This window comes from Cyanistes caeruleus, chromosome 1, assembly GCF_971803275.1.
Source record: "Cyanistes caeruleus chromosome 1, bCyaCae1.hap1.1, whole genome shotgun sequence".
Classification (NCBI taxonomy): domain Eukaryota; kingdom Metazoa; phylum Chordata; class Aves; order Passeriformes; family Paridae; genus Cyanistes; species Cyanistes caeruleus.
Genome location: NC_141701.1, coordinates 66912779 through 66930194, shown reverse-complemented (window position 1 = coordinate 66930194; position 17416 = coordinate 66912779). Strand labels below are relative to the sequence as shown.

General features: G+C 37.4%; 1 protein-coding gene across 16 annotated transcripts in view; it reads left to right on the top strand.

The window, feature by feature from the left end:
• Positions 1 to 17416, top strand: part of FHOD3 (formin homology 2 domain containing 3) — a 372401-nt gene that overhangs the window by 171331 nt on the left and 183654 nt on the right. For all 16 annotated transcript variants that reach the window (XM_086897050.1, XM_086897029.1, XM_086897020.1 and 13 more), the window contains exons 4-5: positions 512 to 579; positions 15535 to 15640. In XM_086897050.1, coding sequence (XP_086753176.1) covers positions 512 to 579; positions 15535 to 15640 — 174 coding nt within the window. The remainder of the gene's footprint in view (positions 1 to 511; positions 580 to 15534; positions 15641 to 17416) is intronic.

Sequence of the window (17416 nt, the reverse complement as noted above, 5' to 3'; positions counted from 1 at the left end):
ATTTCTGGTATTAACGCTCACTGCTATTGGAGAAAGGATTTAACAATAGAAAGATGAGAACATGAGAAAAGAATGTCTAGAGGGAAGGCAGTCAAGGATGGGATTCAGTGGCTCTAGCTTTGATAACAAAGGCAAAGAGTGGTCTCAGCCGAGTCTTTTGAGATTAATCTGGTACTTTCAATAAACCCTAAATTTACCTTAATACAGAAAGAACAGGATTTCTAAGCATTTTCAAAAACTCCACAAAAGAATTGTTTCTCACTGTGTTGAGGCTATTGTGAATTTAGCTGGGAGATGCCATCTTAAGTTATAGGCAACTAAATCCCGGTTTACATGCACATTTAATTAATAAGTCCTATATCTATATTTTAAAAAGCTAATTTTTTAAAGAGATGTCTGCCTAATGGGAAGTGGGTGCTGTGATCCTTTCAAAAGCTGTACTATATTCTTGCTGTGTTGACAGTTTTGTTTATGCTGATGTTTTTTCTGTTGTCTTATTTTGTTTTCCCAGAAAAACTTTACAATTCCAATGGACGGGAGCTGAGACGGGCACTTTTTTCCTTGAAACAAATATTTCAGGTAAGCAAATAATAGCTGTCTATTCTGTAATTTGAACATGAATTTAATTTTTTTTTTTCCTTTTTTAAATTTAGAGAATAAGTTTCTGGCAAGAGAGACTTAACTTTAAGACTTCATTTGTAATTTGGAATTAGCCAATTCCTTCTTAGGGTCTTTTATTTTTGTGATCTGCAAACCTTCCCATGTTCCTTCAGTCTGTCAGAAGGACCAGACACAGTGTAATGGCAGACTGAGTAGTGTACACCTGCTGGGAGAGGAGACAAGAAAATTGAAACTCTTAGGTGGAAATTTAGACTGCTCTTTAGACAGTGGTATAGCTTGGTATTGGGAAGACTTGGAGGGGAGTTTGAAAAGGTGAGCCAGGGAAACCATGAGTTAGGGTGATGGCCCAGTGTTGGCTTGATAATGGACAAATAGTCTGGGTTTAAGCCACACAAAAAACTGAAAAGACTTGTGGGAGACATGCAACAGTTCTGATGAGGAACCAAAATGTACTGGGAGATCTCTGAATGTGTTTGAATTTAGGCTGAGTTTAGAGGAAAATATTTACTGATATGCCAAAAAGATTCTTCATAGAACTGAGGAGGATATGGTAGTGACTGATCATTTTAGGGAAAGGTATGGATTTGAATGTGAATGTTCATTATGGAGGAAATCTGGAATCAGGAGGATTTGGGTCATGTGGGAAAGATAAGTGGTATGGTTGATGAGAAATTGGCTTGAATTAAAATCTTGGATTTCAGATCGGTTTTACTGGATAAGGAGAAGGATTTGGAAAAACTGCAGGACTGCAAGGAAACTTGTTGGAGAGAAGAGGTCAGGAAAAGTGAAAAAAAAAACATCTGTGCTAATTAGAGCATACTCTCAATGTGATTCTAAAATGGAATTCATTTGAGACATTCCATTTTCAGTAAATATAAATGAGAACAATAAGAGAAGCACTCCTCTTCCTTTACTAATGGATCCAAATGGAGGATGACAGTCTACAATCCCTTTTTTTAGCTATAATAGGTAGGTGCAAAGATTTCAAACCCTTAGTTTAACATTTTTGCTTTGATTTAAATAGGCATTTATTCTAAGAAGAATAAAAACATTTAAGAAATCTGCAAGGCTGCAGAATTGCAAATTTTCTAAACACATTATCCTTTTTATAGGTTTCAAAATTAAGCATTTAGGATTTAGAAAATGCCAGAATTAAAATGTTCTAAACAATAGAGTGAGTGGTGAAGGGTGGACCATATAATGTTAAATCTTGTTAGTTGAAGATGTGTTCTAGGTGAGAAAAATGTCCCTGAATTTTGAAATTTTTTGGACAAAGAAGGACTTCCAGTTCAAAACAGTCTGGTCATCTCATTAGTGCAGATTGGGAAAACCATTGTGTCTTCAAGAAACGTTGTCCCCCATTCACAGAGGGAGACTGCTTGAGAGTCACAAGGATTCAAGTTGGGTTTCCCTGTGAGCTTGCCAAGCATGTGGACTGTGTGCTCACAGAACACGAGGCAGGTTTCCAAGAATCTTCTCTGGTTTCTTCTTTTTGTGCACCTCAGCTGTTTCTGGGAAATATTTGTGTTTCTCTGCATGTATGTGTTACACAGATGATCTGGGAACTTGCATGTACTTAGCAGTGAGTGCTAAGCCTCTCTTCCTACCCAACCTGCACCTCCCATGCCCTTCTGCGGCGGTGTGGCAGGAGCTGCCGAAACCACCTCCTTCCCAAGAGCTCTGTCTCCATGGAAAAGGGGCAGCTCAGCTCGTGCACCGTGGTGGCCTCTGAGGGTCGGCAAATGGCGAAAGGGGTTCTTTGTATGGTATTCCTGTGGAGTTTATTGATCTCACACGCAAGGGAACCAGGGACAAGGAACCGAGAACAAAGGAGGTCCAAGGTTTTATACAGGCAGGGAAGAGCAGCGCATTGGGTCTGAGACCAATGGGTAGAGGGCACGGGGGCTGTGCAGAGGCATGGCTAACAACCAAGCAGGGTTCAGGGGTGGAGTGACAGGAATGGGGACAAATAGGGAAAACAGGAGCAGGGAACATTCTGGAACTGGGGTGGAGAACAGGGATGACATAATTCTGGGGCAGGGACAAGGAGTGACATAACTGGGATGATGTAATTTGGATGATGTAAATAGGGTACATAAAACAACAGAGGACCGTGGGAGAATTACTCCTTAAATGGGGGTCACATCCCAGGGTGCCCCACTAACAGGATTTCCTACCAGCTCCTGGGATGCAACACCCTTCCATCATGAATTCTCCAAGTCTGGGTATTCATAAATGTCATCTTGCCTATAGGTTATTTTGAAGTCTAGTAGGTATTTCTGAGCACAAGTGCTCAGTGCTTTCAGAGAGCACACCTGTAAGATTTCTTTTCCAGCTGATCAGTTTTCTAATGAAAGTGTTGTCTAAATACTTATGCTAGTTAATTTAAGGGGTTGACTGTGTTGAAGAGTAATGTGAGAGGAGGGAAAAGGGATGCACACAACCAATATATGTGTATGAATTTAGTTTTAAGTGAAACCTGTCTGACTGTTTCAGGACTTAATTTTCTTTGAAGAATTTAACTTTCTTGTTATGTAATGTCTGTGGTATGGGAAGGAATTTAGGAATTACTACATAAAGAAGCTCTTTCCTGTGCAACTGTGGCTAATTGTCCAGCAAACATACCCTTAAAAGAATTTACATATAGTCTTAAAGTACAGGTTTGCTTTGGGGGTACTTGATAAGTGTTCCTCAGGCTGGAGAGTATTCATAGAATATGCTCATGTATTTGAGGTAGTACACTTTCAATTGGAAAACAAGCCCCTGTCAACCCAGGTTTACCAGCCAGCTTCGCTGCCCTTAGCAGCAGCATTGCTAAGGGCATCCTTAGAATATGATTTTAGTTTATCTCATAACGCAACATGAGAGAGAATGTGAGGTAATTTTTATATCAGTTTTAGAAAGGAAAGCTGTTCCACTTCTTTAATGGAGAAAAATACAAGTAAATATAATAAGGTTATATTATAAATGAAACATTATTGTTCAAAATGTCTTTTGTTTTTTGTTTTGTTTTGTATATGAAATGAAAGAATGTCAGCATTAGAAATTTATCATTATGGTAAAAGTTTTTTTAAAGTGTGTTTTTCAACATAAAAATATTTTTTTTGATTTTGTATGCCATTATAGAGAGTATTTTAAATTCCTTGAGAGTGTAACATTTTGGAAATAAGATGTTGACTTAAAAAGAGTGTTTTCATAATAACAACTTCTCAGAGTGTTATGGAGACTTCATCATGACTTTAAGTGCCAGGACAGTTCATAACACCATTTTTTTATAATTTCATCATTGCTGACTCAATTTGGCACAGTTCTATGTCAGGATCATTTTTAATTTAAAGACCTTCAAGGTAGTGTGCAGTCTCTCATTTGCATTAATTGGGAATAAGCCCAAGTTTTACATTGAATTTGAATTCCAAATAGTTGGATCTCTTGATTTTCCTTGTGAGGCCTCAGCAAAGCTTAGCAATGTTTGGCAAGAGCAGTGTCTTTGTTTCAAAATTTAGATGAAAGATTCATTTGGCAAGTCCACATTTGGAATTTCTCTTTGATTTATTCTGGTGGGCTGGTTTTGGCAAAATGATAAAGGTTATGTGGAGCACTTTTCTTTGACAGTACTGCCATTCTGTTCCAGTCACTCATTCTGAAGGAGTGAAAGAGCCACAGTCATCATCTTTTTCTGGACTGTACAGCAGAAAAATTTCTTCTGTAAATCTTCAGGGATTTCTTCCTCTGTTTATCAGTATGTCTTTTGACAAACAAACTTACAGAGTAAGATATGACTGACAACCAGTACAGTTCCTTTCCTTTTAAATGGATTTTCTGACAGACTTCTGAATTGCCTGGTTCTCGTATTTATCAAAACATCATGATTTTTGTGCAAAGTGCTAAAACTTCCAAAAGCATTGAGCAGAATCCAGCCAAACATGGCACTTAGAAATCAGGCTCAAAAAGCACTCTTCATTTCATAAGAGAATTAAAAATACACCTGCTTAAAGTATTTAATTCAATATCAATCTTAAAAGCAAAAATATTATCAAAACCAGAAAAAGAAATGTAAATAGTGCTGTGAGATTTAAGTGATATTAAAAAAGTTTATTTAAAATGGCCTGTGATACAATGGGAGGTAATATAAAGTAATCATGCTTTATAACTTATAAGCAAGTGTACCTTGTAGTTACAAAGCATAATTTCAAATCATGCAGATTAGATAATTTCAAAATAGGAAATAACTGGATAAGAATATGGTGCTGTAAGAAAAAATAAGAAAAAAGTCTTAAAGCATATTTCAGGTTTGTTGAAATCTATAACCTTGTGGAAATCTGCTTATTAAAGTTTTGGAAAATATTTTTAATCAATATCAATGTATGGATTAGGTTTTCTGAAAGGCAGACCTCAACTGTATATTTTAAAGTCTTCAGGAAGAAAAGAGCTATTTTTTAGAATTGTTTTGCCTACAAGTGTCATTTGACAGGTGCAGGAGATCTCACATTAGTTTTCTTAAGGAGCCTAGATTCCTCTTTTGTGTTGTGATCAGAGTATCAAGGGACACAGTTACAAAATTCTCTTACAGAATTTTCCTCTGTTGTTGAGAAATTCATTAATCATTGAACAATTGGGCTTTGTGTTAAAAAATGTCACAAGGAACAGCTATATGGGGGCCCTGGAAACATTAACTAGAAGGTGTTTGGAAGGCACAGTCTTATCAGTGAGTGAAATCAAATGTCACACACTTCAGCTGCTAAGGAGTCATCAATCATCCTTAGGAGTGCAGAAGGAGTATTCCGTGTTTGCCTCATTGATCTCAAGGAAGGAGGCTGCTCCTTCCCCTCCTGCAAGCATGCCTGGTGACTCTGTAGGGTTTGAAGCTGTGTGACACTTGATTTAGGAGCTGCTGTCATCACTTGTGAGAAGGCTGCCTGCCACCTCTCATCCTTAAGAGCCTCTTGGAAGTTCTTGGTTAAGTCATGAAAAAGAGAAACCTTCATTTCCTTCCCAAATCAAATTCACCAGAGTTCTATGTAGCAGTTTACAGATCTATTTAATCCTATTTTACAAAAAAATCTCATTACTATATAGAGATTATAAATAAAATAGATATGACACATTAAATGTCAAAATGAGTTTCTCAGTTTCATTAGCGAGTGCCTTCTTCATGTCTATACAATGTTACAGGCTGATATCTAAACAGTGCTTAATGAGAATAAAAAATGTGAACTTCTTACACCAATAAAGTTAACCTAAAACTTGGGAAACCACCAATATTCTTTCTTGAATCACTGTGAATGGTTGAATTGGAGCAGGAAATGTTGTTTAATATGATGCCCCTGTCTACTTTGGCTTCCTCAGGTATGTAATACAATGCTCAATGTTGTTTGATCTGTTGCTTATCTGCCATGAAGAATACTCCTGGTAGGGTCTGCTCTAGGTGACTTTCCTAGGAATTTTTAATTCTGCTATTAACTGGGAGGACAAACACAGTGTGTTGAGGTATCTGCTGTCTACAAAAGGTGCAAAAAATAAAATTATGTTCCCATCGAGTCAGTGGCGTAAAATGTCTTTTGTTTCACTGCTATTTTTATCTGGTGGTTGTGTGTATATAGGGAGATAGACTTTAGTAAACAAAGATAGGTACAGCAGGACTTTTCTTTGTTCATTTCCCTCTAAATGCCATTACAGGGGGGAGGCAACCAGTGATTTGGTTGAATAGCTTAATGTGAGACTGAGGTGTGACTTATTTTTGATTGTTTGCTTTTTGCACTCACATGGGATAAAAAAAACTTATATATGGAAAAAAAAATCTCTTCTAATTATCTGAGCCTTATTAACTGAATAATTAAATATTGAAAGCAGAAAGGTGCTTACAAATTGTTCAACATGTTAAATAGGAAAACAGCTTCTTTTTTCCAGTTTTAAGAATTGTAGCACAATTCTTAAAACAATTCAGTTTAATTCTCACACAGTTCTTAAGCACAATTCAGTTCCCTCTCAGTTTTTTGTTCTTTACAATCCAAAAAGACAGCCCAACATTTGCAACAGTAGAACTTGATGATAACTCCGGGATTTTTCTCAGGTGAGCATGGCATCATCTCATCTACAAAGTTTTCTTCAACAGGATCACCAGAAGTAAACATTATATCATCACAGTAAGATGGCTTTCTACCTGCAGCTCCCTCATCAGATGTAGGAATCAGGCAGGTTATATAAAAGTAGTGAAGTTAATGACCAAAGTCACAGAAGAAGGAAAGCACTATGTTCAGAGTAAAGGGGAAATAGGACTTTTTTTAAGAACACAGTGGTGAAGATGAGGCAGGATCACAATAATTCAATCTTTGTAATTGAAGAAAGCAAACTTAAAGAACCTAAGTGTGACATGGGAGGAATTTTGTTATGCAGGCTAAGGACCCTTTCCTCTCTAAATTTTGTCTTTAATTAACTTAAGACTCCAGTAATTTTGGGGAGTTTTCAGTTACATCCACTGAAGGAATTTTTGTTTTTGTCTTAGCTGTGCAAATTTCTATTTTTTCATTTTCTATTTTTCTTTTTTTTCATGCTTTCCCTACATGTTAGGTGCCAATACATGTGTTTTACTGGCTTGTTGTCTATCAGAAAAATGTAAACATGAAAGACTGTGGGCTGATTTTTCTCCTTGGTTGAACCTAAATTTCCCCTCTTTCAGTTTTTACCCATTACTCCTTGTCCTATCACAACAGTTCCTGATGAAGAATCCCTCTCCAGCTTCTCTGTAGGCTCTCTTCAGATACTGGGAGGTTGCTATGGGTTCTCCATGAAACCTTCTCTTTTCCAGGCTGGCCAGCCCCAACTCTCTTGGCCTGGTTTTGTAGGAAGGGTGCTTCAGTCCTCTAATCTACTTCATATCCCTCCTCTGGACTTGCTCCAACAGTTCCATGTTCTTATGTTGGGGACACCAGAACTGTGCAGTGCCAGATGCGCCTCACCAGAGCAGGGTGGTGGAATCCCCTCCCACGCCCTGCTGGCCACCTTGCTTTGGATGCAGCCCAGGATACAACTGGCATTCTGGGATGCCAGTCCACACTGCTGATTCATGTTGAGTTCTTCATCAACCCAAGTTTCTCCCACATTTTTTTCCCCCAGGTTCTGTCCACAGGGGTGCTCTCAATTATTTCTCTGCCCAACCTGTAAATGTGTCTGGAATTGCCATCACCCAGGTCACGTTGTTGAACTCCATGAAGTTTGCATTGGTCTACCTCTCAATCCTGTCAAGGTCCCTCTGGATGGCATTCCTTCCCTCCAGCAACAGAACTGGGGATCAATTTTCATTGTTGTCATCACCAGAAGCCAAACTTTACACTGCAGGCTGGCTAAGTATATTGCCTCACTGAAAGTCAGGGGGAATGGTAATTTCCATGCATGCTGTTGTAAAATGTTGCTCTATGTAAATAGATGAAAGAATAGGAAAAAAGGGAACAGTGTAAAAATACTGATGTCTTTGTGTCATGTTATTGCCATGCTCCTACACGGATGTACATGAAATGAGTTGGGAAGGTATAAAGACTGGTGAACAGAAGAAAATGAGGAGTGGAGCCACAGCATGGAGGAGTGTAGGGAAAAGTTTGGAGGGAAGAGAAATGGAAGCTTGGCAAAGCTGGTAAGGTCTGTAAAGTGGCTGAAGTGCATTTGCAATCAACAGGCAGAGCAAGGGGAAGGAGCTTCCACTGAGATACAGACCAGCTGCTTGGTCCTTGCAGACCCTTTACCACTAAAATGCTTCTACCTCATTTATTTCTAGCAGCTGAGCAGTTCTGGGACATCCCAGTCCAGGGCAAAATTGCTCTCAAGGAGCTGTTCTTCTAGGTGTGCTGGTGGGAATTTGACAGAAGGAAGATAGCAAGTGAACCTGCCAAGCACCTATCTTGTGGTATTTTCTGGGTTACCAAGTATCAGGGAGTGGAAATACACGTCCCAGAGAAATGGACTCTTTGTGACAGCAGAGGACTCTCACATCTGTGCTTGGTTCATCTTCTAAGAGTAGTGTCCTGACACAAAACAGAGGTTTCATGTTTAGTACAAGACTTGCTTACTTACACTGGCTCATCTGGTCCATACATAGAGCTGTTTTCTAGCTTTATAAATAATTCAGGTGGAAATGGCAACACAGTCTTGAGACACTCCTAGGACTTCAGTTTATGTATGGTCAGTGTATATATATATCCTGTATGTATGTGTGTGCATATGTGCATGTGTGTATGTTTTTGGAATGATTTCTTTCCAGATTTGTTTGCAATAGATGACTTGGCTTTTAAAATGGACTGAAAAAAACAATGACAATTGAATTAGGTAATATCAGGCACTTCTGGATTGGCAATCTAGTATTTTAATTATATCAATAATTTTGGAGTCCAAAGGACAGAACTATAGTTTGAAGTGTGGGAAAGTAACTATAAATTATATCTTGGCAATCTGTGCTCCTTCAATCACTTCCTGACTATGTTTACTCAGTTTTCAAGCCAGATTGAGCTTTTCTAATGGCAAACATTGCAAGCCAATCTTGATCTGAAAATGCAACCTGTCGCTTAGCCAATAAAAAAGCTGCACTATGGAAATGCTTTGGGATTTCTGTTTCTAATAGAGCACGACATAACTTTTATTGCTACATAATTTTAGTCTTGTCAGTGGGAGTAATTATTTTGCTGGTAACTTCTGCAGATGTGATGCATACTGAAGGCAGGTAGCAATAGTTAAAAATATTGTGGAGGCTTAGTTGTGATATATTTCTAATGTAGTCACTGAGGTTGCAGAGGTAGGCAGCTGAAAGGGCAGCTGAGAGGAATTGCATGTTAATTTTCCATTGCTGCTGGAATGGTGAATCATATGAGCATTTGAAATTATACAGGGAGCCTGTGGATATGAAGGCTCTCAGGTCATGGAAGTGTATTCTGGTCTGTGCTACCACTTGGCTACTGCTGCCCAGGGCAGTCAAATTAGGAGCGAAGTATGGGGTTGGAATTTTTTTTTTTTTTTTTTTTTTTTTTTAATATATATATATGTGAGGGTCTGCCAGAGGAATGCTTAGGAAAAAAGATCTGTTTCTATTCTCCTTGAACTGTTAAGTATAGGAAGGGTGGAATGAGGACCTACTCATCATTGATGCCATTGCTGATAGAAACCTGGATATTACCATTCTGCATTAATGCACTCAGTAACAGAGAAAGAATTTGAAGTATATTGGGCAGTATTCCTTTATTTTACTTTCTTTTGGTGGAGTGCCAGATACATTGTCATCTGAGATTTATGCCAGCAAAAGCCTGCAGTTGTGCATGGTTTGCTCTTTGACCTACCTCCTCCTTCCTCCCTTTCCTCACCAGTCAGCTGCTGTCCCTCTGCCACTAATTTACATCCCCAAATGAATGAAGCTTAATCCCTAAACCTTAATCCTCCTAAAACCAGCTGAACTTTGTGATCCTATCTTGACTTTGCAGGAGATTAAAAATAAAAAAGAGGGGGGTTGGGGGCTGTTTAAAAAAATGTGCTTTAACTTCTAAAGAGTGCAGCCATCTTTTATGTTTTTCAGAGGGCTAAAACATGCTGTCATTTTATTGATCACTGTATTTTTTTTCCTTGATATTTTATTTTTTAAAATTGAGCGTAATCATTTGGGATTTCTGTTTCAGTTCTGTTTCTTTGCTGTGCAGTGTGAGCTCTTGGCAGGGGAATTTGAGGAAGAAGGCTTTCCAAGGAGACCTTGCTCTGACATAATAATGGGGACTGGGGACAGTGCACTCTGCCATGATATTATTTCATAGATGAACATAGCAATGAGTCAAAATTTCACTAGCTCTCCCTCTTAAAACGTAGGGATGTTTACCTCGGGAGCCAGGCCAGGTAGTGTCTGAATGAGCTGTGTCCTTTCTGCCCATAGGATTCTTTCTGTATTGATATGCTGCCAGCATCTTGTTCCAAAAGATTTCAGGCAGCAGAGGAGGATGATCCTCCTCTTTAAACCAGGTGTATATTTCTCCTCATATGCATGGTGCCTGCCCAGTGAATTGGCAATTTTCATCTTACCTCTTGCCTAGATGAATTATCACAGTGTTGAAATGTGAATGCAGTATATCTTTGTGAAACTATAATTTTTGGTCTACAGACAAAACCAGAGCTGACTTGATGATCAGAGTTTAAATCTCTCTTAATAGCGATGTTGTAGAGTGACAGAGCAAAGAAGGAAGCTCTTCCTCTAGCAGACAGTGAAATGCATCAATCATTGGAGCTCAGTTTGAATTTGTAAACTCTTGTAAACCCATAGGCAAAGCTTAGTGAGGAGATTCTCCTGTCTGTTTCTGGTACTCTCTCTGCCTGAGCTGCTCTCATTTTTAGGCTGGATCACAGCAACTTTTGCACTTTGGAAGGTTTGGTCAGTACAGAATGTGATTGCTGGCTCTCTCAATAGTATGTCATGTGGAGACCACAGTCTGGGGAACCTGGAAACCATGGGAAACTCATGGTTTTCCTTTTTTAGAGAAATGAACATTATAAAATGTGCAGTTTTTAACTTTGTAACAGAAACAGGAGAGAATTGTACAAGATAGAATTAAATATGGGAATGCTTAAGCACACAGAAACAATGGGATAGATTATTAAAGGAAGGGGGGGTTGAAGCTCAAAACATAAAAATTTGATTCTTCTTGGTGGAAATCTTACAGACAAGTAACTTGTTTTGTTTTATGATTCCTTGGAAAGACAGTACTCTGCACAGCTGTTAGCCACGTAAGAAAGAAATACATATGTGCATATCCAAGTGTGAATATTCACTTACTAATCCAGTTTCCCCAAATACTTGGAATGAAGCTTTCAGCAGTGCTTGTTAGATTTTAAATAAAATAAAAAAAAAAAAATCCCCTTGAGAAACTTATGTTCCAAAACCTCAATTCTTATTAGGAAATGAAGCAACTTTCTTGTGGCATAAAAATAATGATGCTTTGGGTAAAATCTTTCAAACATATGGCCCACAGAAATAGCAGGCTTCAGAAAGATTTATCTTAAACAGTACATAAACAATTTATCTTTGCACGTGGAAGTTGCACATCAGATGAAGCGTGTTCTTGCAAAGTGCCATTCCTCAGAAAAATGTCTTCAGTCTCCATCTTCAGGTAAGACCCTGCAAAACTACATTAGAAAATATGTCAAATGATGCAAACATATGGGAAAGGAGACAGTACCCCCCACTATCTTCCAGTGGCACAGGAGTTTATGGTACAGACTGCGTGATCACAGGGGTTGTGGGGTCTTTTTAGTTGCTAGGCTGAGTTATGGAGGTGAAAAAGTATGGTTTGTTCATTTTGTCAACCACATAAGCAAGTTTTAAAGTCACCACTTTGAGTATATTTGGTGTCTTTTCCATTATACATTGGATGAAAATAGACATCTCTTGCACAGACATACATTATCTTGTTTTGTCTTTCTTCGAGACGCCTAAAAAAAGGAAGAGACGTGATCTAATTCAGGTTGGTGAATAAACAAGCAAAATATAGTTATCTGATGAGGCCAATGGGATCTTTTCATAAAGACTTTAAGTAGCCAGCCTTTGTGTCACTACACAATCTTTATGGTTGCAGGGGCTTAGCAGTAAGCTTAGAGAGCTTTGCCTGTTTTGCTGCTTTTCTCATCAGTGCCTTAATGCCTGCTGATTAAGGGCCCATAAATCTTTGCAATATTAGCAGAGGAGTATATTTCCATAGCAAATGGCAACATTTCCCTGTCTCCTAGCTGTTACCACACGTGTGGCATATACTTGTAGGTATCATTGTCATGCTCATGCCATATATTCTGAACAATGAATACTGTTTTCCTGGAAACCTGAACCTCTTAACCACTGCTAGAGAGTAGCCTTTACTCTTGAGGTCACCTAACTTGGCAAGTCAGTGAGCTAATGGGTCTGAAAAGATTATCCTAGACCAAAATTGATGTAAACATTCTCCTTTCAGTGTAGAACTTATAGGCTTGCATGCCTTTCATCTTTCACTGCACATTCCAGATGTTTGCTTCTTTCCTCTCATCGTATATACATGATAGGATAGATAATGTACTGAGTTGAGATTTATGTCTAATGCATGATGTGTTTGTGCTCTACTTCATTACACCTTCTTTCTCCTTTTTATTTGGGAAAAGGGGAAAAGGGGAAGTATCTTAAAAGCCTTTTTTTAAATTCAGATTTGATTTGTTTATTCAGTGTTTTCCAAAAGCAGTCGGGTTGGAGTTCCTCATCCCCTTTATTTCCTCTGCTGTTCTCCTGCAATATATCTTCTTTCAGTTTAGGGTGACTCTATGACTTGTTTGCTTTAAAAATGTTCCAGAAGAGAGATCTCAAAATTTTCTATGGAAAGGTCCATGTTAAATAAACAAACAAACAAACAACTAAATAAATACAATCAACATAAAACCAGATTTTTAGCTTGACTTATTTTTACAACCAAATGCTAATTTCTGGTTTTTTCTCCAGGTGATGCACTAATATGTATTCACTATTTAAGATTCTAACATCTGTAACACTGTAACATCCTAAAGTTACAGTGGGTGTTTCAGTTTTTATCTTTCAGTGAATGTCAGCAGCTCTTAATTGCTAAATGATATTAAAAAAATTATTTTGTTTTTATGGATTCAATCTCTGAAATTCTGTAAATCTGAACTACTGTTAACTTCTCTGCTATATGGATTTCTTATTTTTTCATCATCCAAATGTAATTTATTTTTCCCAAACAGACATTGTAGATCCATTAATAAATCAGAATCTGCAGACCACAGTTATTCCTACTTTTTTCTGTTTTCCAATGTTCTTTGTTTCACTGTGTGTCAATCCAGAATAGATTCATTTTTTCTTCAACTCAAGGAGGATGAAAACACACTTGATGCAAAATAAAAATGTGTGCTCAAGCATACAGAAGAGGCATTTAAAGAAAAAGGAACTGTTTGTGAACTAGGATAACATTACCATCTGGAAAAAAATGTGATTATTTCACTCAATAATTAGATTTGTTATTTATATATTTTCTCTTAAATTAAACTACTCATTACCATGACACATAGCCTTAGTTTACCTGAGCCTGTAATATACTCTACATTAAGCTTGGCTGGGAGATTCCATGGATATGTTTCCTCTCTTGAGTTTTAGGAAAAACAGGATTCAAAATTCTTAAAGAATAAATTATTCAGGCATCTTTGAGTTAAAAACACCCTGTAACAAGGAGATACATGGGATACCTGGTGGTGAAAATGCATAGAGGAAAGTTTGTCTTCATAAAATTGTATGCTTGTATCTGTAGTGCCTTGGTCTGACATGTGAGTTTGTAAAGTTCTTAGCTTTCCAGAAAACACTATTAAGGCTTTTATTTAGCTACTGAAAAAAAAAAATAGCACTCGTAAAAGATAAAACATTGAGACTAAGAAATAAAAAGAATTGTTAGCTTAAGAGTACATAGGCAGAGGTGAATTTTATCTTAGGCATTTTGGGCTTTTAAGATATACTTTCACCAAGATGTGGGGTATGATTGTATGCTTCCACTTTGTATACTTTTATGCTTTATTTACAGAATAAATCACATTTATCATGTGATAAATTTGTGTATCTGTACATGACTATATAATATATTTTAAAATTGTTTTAACAAATTTGACCAGCTAAAACATGAAATGGATTTTTTTTTTCCTCATAATTTCTAAACTTCTCACAAACTGTTAGATCACCTTCCAATTATTAATATCCCATTTGGTCAGACTGTAGGAATTATGTAAATTATCTCTTGTGAAGGAAGGAAATTAATAATAAATAAACTATCCAGCTGAAAGAAACTTGCACTAAGTGAAATGTCTCACTAAAAGGGGCTTGATTATTTGATTTCCCTGGCCAGTTTGCTAAGTGTTCGCATGAATTCAAAAATCACTGGATGAAGAAATGTATTGTATGGATCTTGGGTTATTGGGGCTGCGTAATTGGAAAGCTAGAATTTATGTCTGTTACACTGTTATGTATGAAAGCATAAATTAAAAAAAGGGAGTCAGCAACTGGGATTGTCTGCAGAGTAATTCTCTCCCATTAATATCTTGAATTTGTCTTGTGCCTAATTTGCACAGCTAATTCATTAAAGGCTGTTTAATCTTAATTCTTAGTAGCTTCTTGTTTGTCTGCATGAGCCTTCTATATTCTCTTGGCACAGCAGTTATTTATATAAGACCCAGGAAACCCCTCCTCACCCTGGTGTCACTTCATGGAATAATTCTGCTGCCCTGAGGGAAGAACTGATGGTGAAGAAATACTGAGCCACTTTAGCAAGTATAAACTGATGTGAAATTTTCTCTTGTATTTGCTGTTCTCCATCACATTGTGGGCATTTTGTCTTCTAGAGTTCTTATCTTTAACACTTTTCTTTCCCCTTCTAAATATAATGAATTCATATTATGTTAAGATAATAAATATAATATTACATTGCAATAAAACCAGTTTTAAAGTTTTGCTGTACACGCCTAAAATACTGAAACTGAAATTATGCTAAGGAATACAGATGGTGTTCTGTTGTTGATCCTGACATTTTAGGGCTTTAAGGATATTTGTTTATGTGATATGATGAGATTTAGTATTGTGGAGAATGTCTGCAAGCCTTCAATGAAAAAAATTGAAAGTCATATTTTGCAGATTTTAATTTTCTGTAGTTGACTGAATGGTTAAAACTTGTTTTTTCTTGCTTTTCACTGATGTGTTTCATTCTGATTTTAAAACTCAAAATCCTGCTTTTGGTCCTCTGTGTAAGAATGGTCATATCAACTTGCTTACAATGTGTGAAACATAAAATCAGTGGTGCAGGCATGCAATTGTTTTTACATTATGATATAATGTTTCTTTGTCTTTCAAAAATCTAATTCAGCTTTTCCTTTCTCCTGTGACAGGATGACAAGGACTTGGTTCATGAGTTTGTTATTGCAGAAGGTCTGACTTGCTTAATCAAAGTGGGAGCAGAAGCTGACCAGAATTATCAGAACTACATCCTGAGAGGTAAAGGAAATGTATCCAAAAGTTGTTTTTATTGCTTGGAAGCTCTTGCAGGTCTGCATCAACTTGCTGTGTAAAGCATCTTCGAACTTGCTTCTGAGTTTGGTCCTGTGATTCTTTCATGTTATGCAGGAAAGTTTAGGGAAGATTAATACTTACCATGGAGCAGAATGAATTGGAATATTTGGAATCTCGATAGTCTCCCCGATGTTCACCTTTTCTTGTAGATTACACTGCAAATGTCTAATTCTAAGAAAGAAAAGGCATTCTAAAGCCTTTACAGGATAACTGTCAGAGGGCACAGAACAAAATAACTTCTTGGAGTGTGGTCATCTTTTACAAAGGAGCTGCTGCAAACAGGTTGGATGCAGCGGCAGTAGTTTTTTGAGCTGTGTTTCTCTCCTTTCTTGCAGTGATGGGTGGCTGTGACCTCCTAAGCATTATGGAGGTTTGTTTCCATGCTGCTTAGACAGTTGAAAAGTACAAGGGAAACAGAGAGGGGCAGCACCCAGCCTGCTCTATCACCCTGTTGGAAGATGAATTTTCTTACTGCCTCTTTCTGTTGTGGTGCAGCAGAATGCAGCAGTATCATTGGTATCTCTGGGTATCATGGAATAAACCAGGAGAAAATCATACTATAAGGGGTCAATTTGCTGGAAACAAATTTTAGCTATCTGACATTTTGGAGTTAAGCAGGTAATGAGAGGTTTATGTTCTGTTCTTTGCACATAAAAGATAACTGGCAAAGATATGGTTTGGAGAAGGATTTGGAAAAGGTGTGTCATGTGATTAAAAAGCTGATTTCCTCTATTGTGGCCCAAATGGATGCATGTGTTTTTTATCTAGCCAGGAAACTTAGGCTGTAAATTTGAAGAGTTTCTTCAATGTTTTGAGGGGAGAACAGTCATTCCAAGGGATCTTTGCTGTTGGATGATCTCATACTAAATAGCGACTGCGTACGAATGCATAGTTGTGGTAGATTGCTCATTTGAGTTTTCTTAGACTGACGTATATAACTGTATTTAAAAATGTCACTTTGATGTATTTAACTGCTGAAACTCAAATAACACATTGAGGAAAAAAAAAAAAAGAAGAAAAAAAAAGGATTTTGTAAGAACCAGAAATGCTAAACTATGGAAAGCAAGGATTTAAATAGTATGTGGGGCTTCATGCAAAGGCGTTGAAGATAAGACCAGGTTTGGTGGTGTAAAAGAAACAAACCAGTACTACAGGAATTAAGTTCTATGTCAGTAGCTGTGCAGTCACATAAAAGTACTTGAATAGAAGACAGGGACACAGAAACATGCAATTAAAAGTTTCTGGGAGAAAATTGGCCATAGATGCTCTCAGAAAATTCAGACTGGAAGCAAAAGAAAGGTGATGTATGGGACAGTCTGGCCTTCAGGAGCCTTCCCATTCTCCTTCCCTTCTCATATCCTAATGCATCCAGCATTCAAAGAGATCTAATAGTCTCTTTCTTGTGGTGGCTTTCAAGTGCTTGGTTTCCATGATCTAAAATTAGAAATTCTCATGTGAATTTAATGAATGATAAAACAGAGCCTTAGTTTCAATGTCCATGGCATCATACAAATGCAACTGCAAACTCATCTTGTTGCATTGTTATTAACAAGTGATTACAGTTTGTTCAAAATTAATATAACCAAACAACATTAACAATAACAAAAATGAATTGTGTCGAAGAATGCCATAAAATAAGAACATTATTTTAGGAAGATGTTTTTAGAGATTAGTAACTTCTGAAATCAGGTCTTTTTTTTG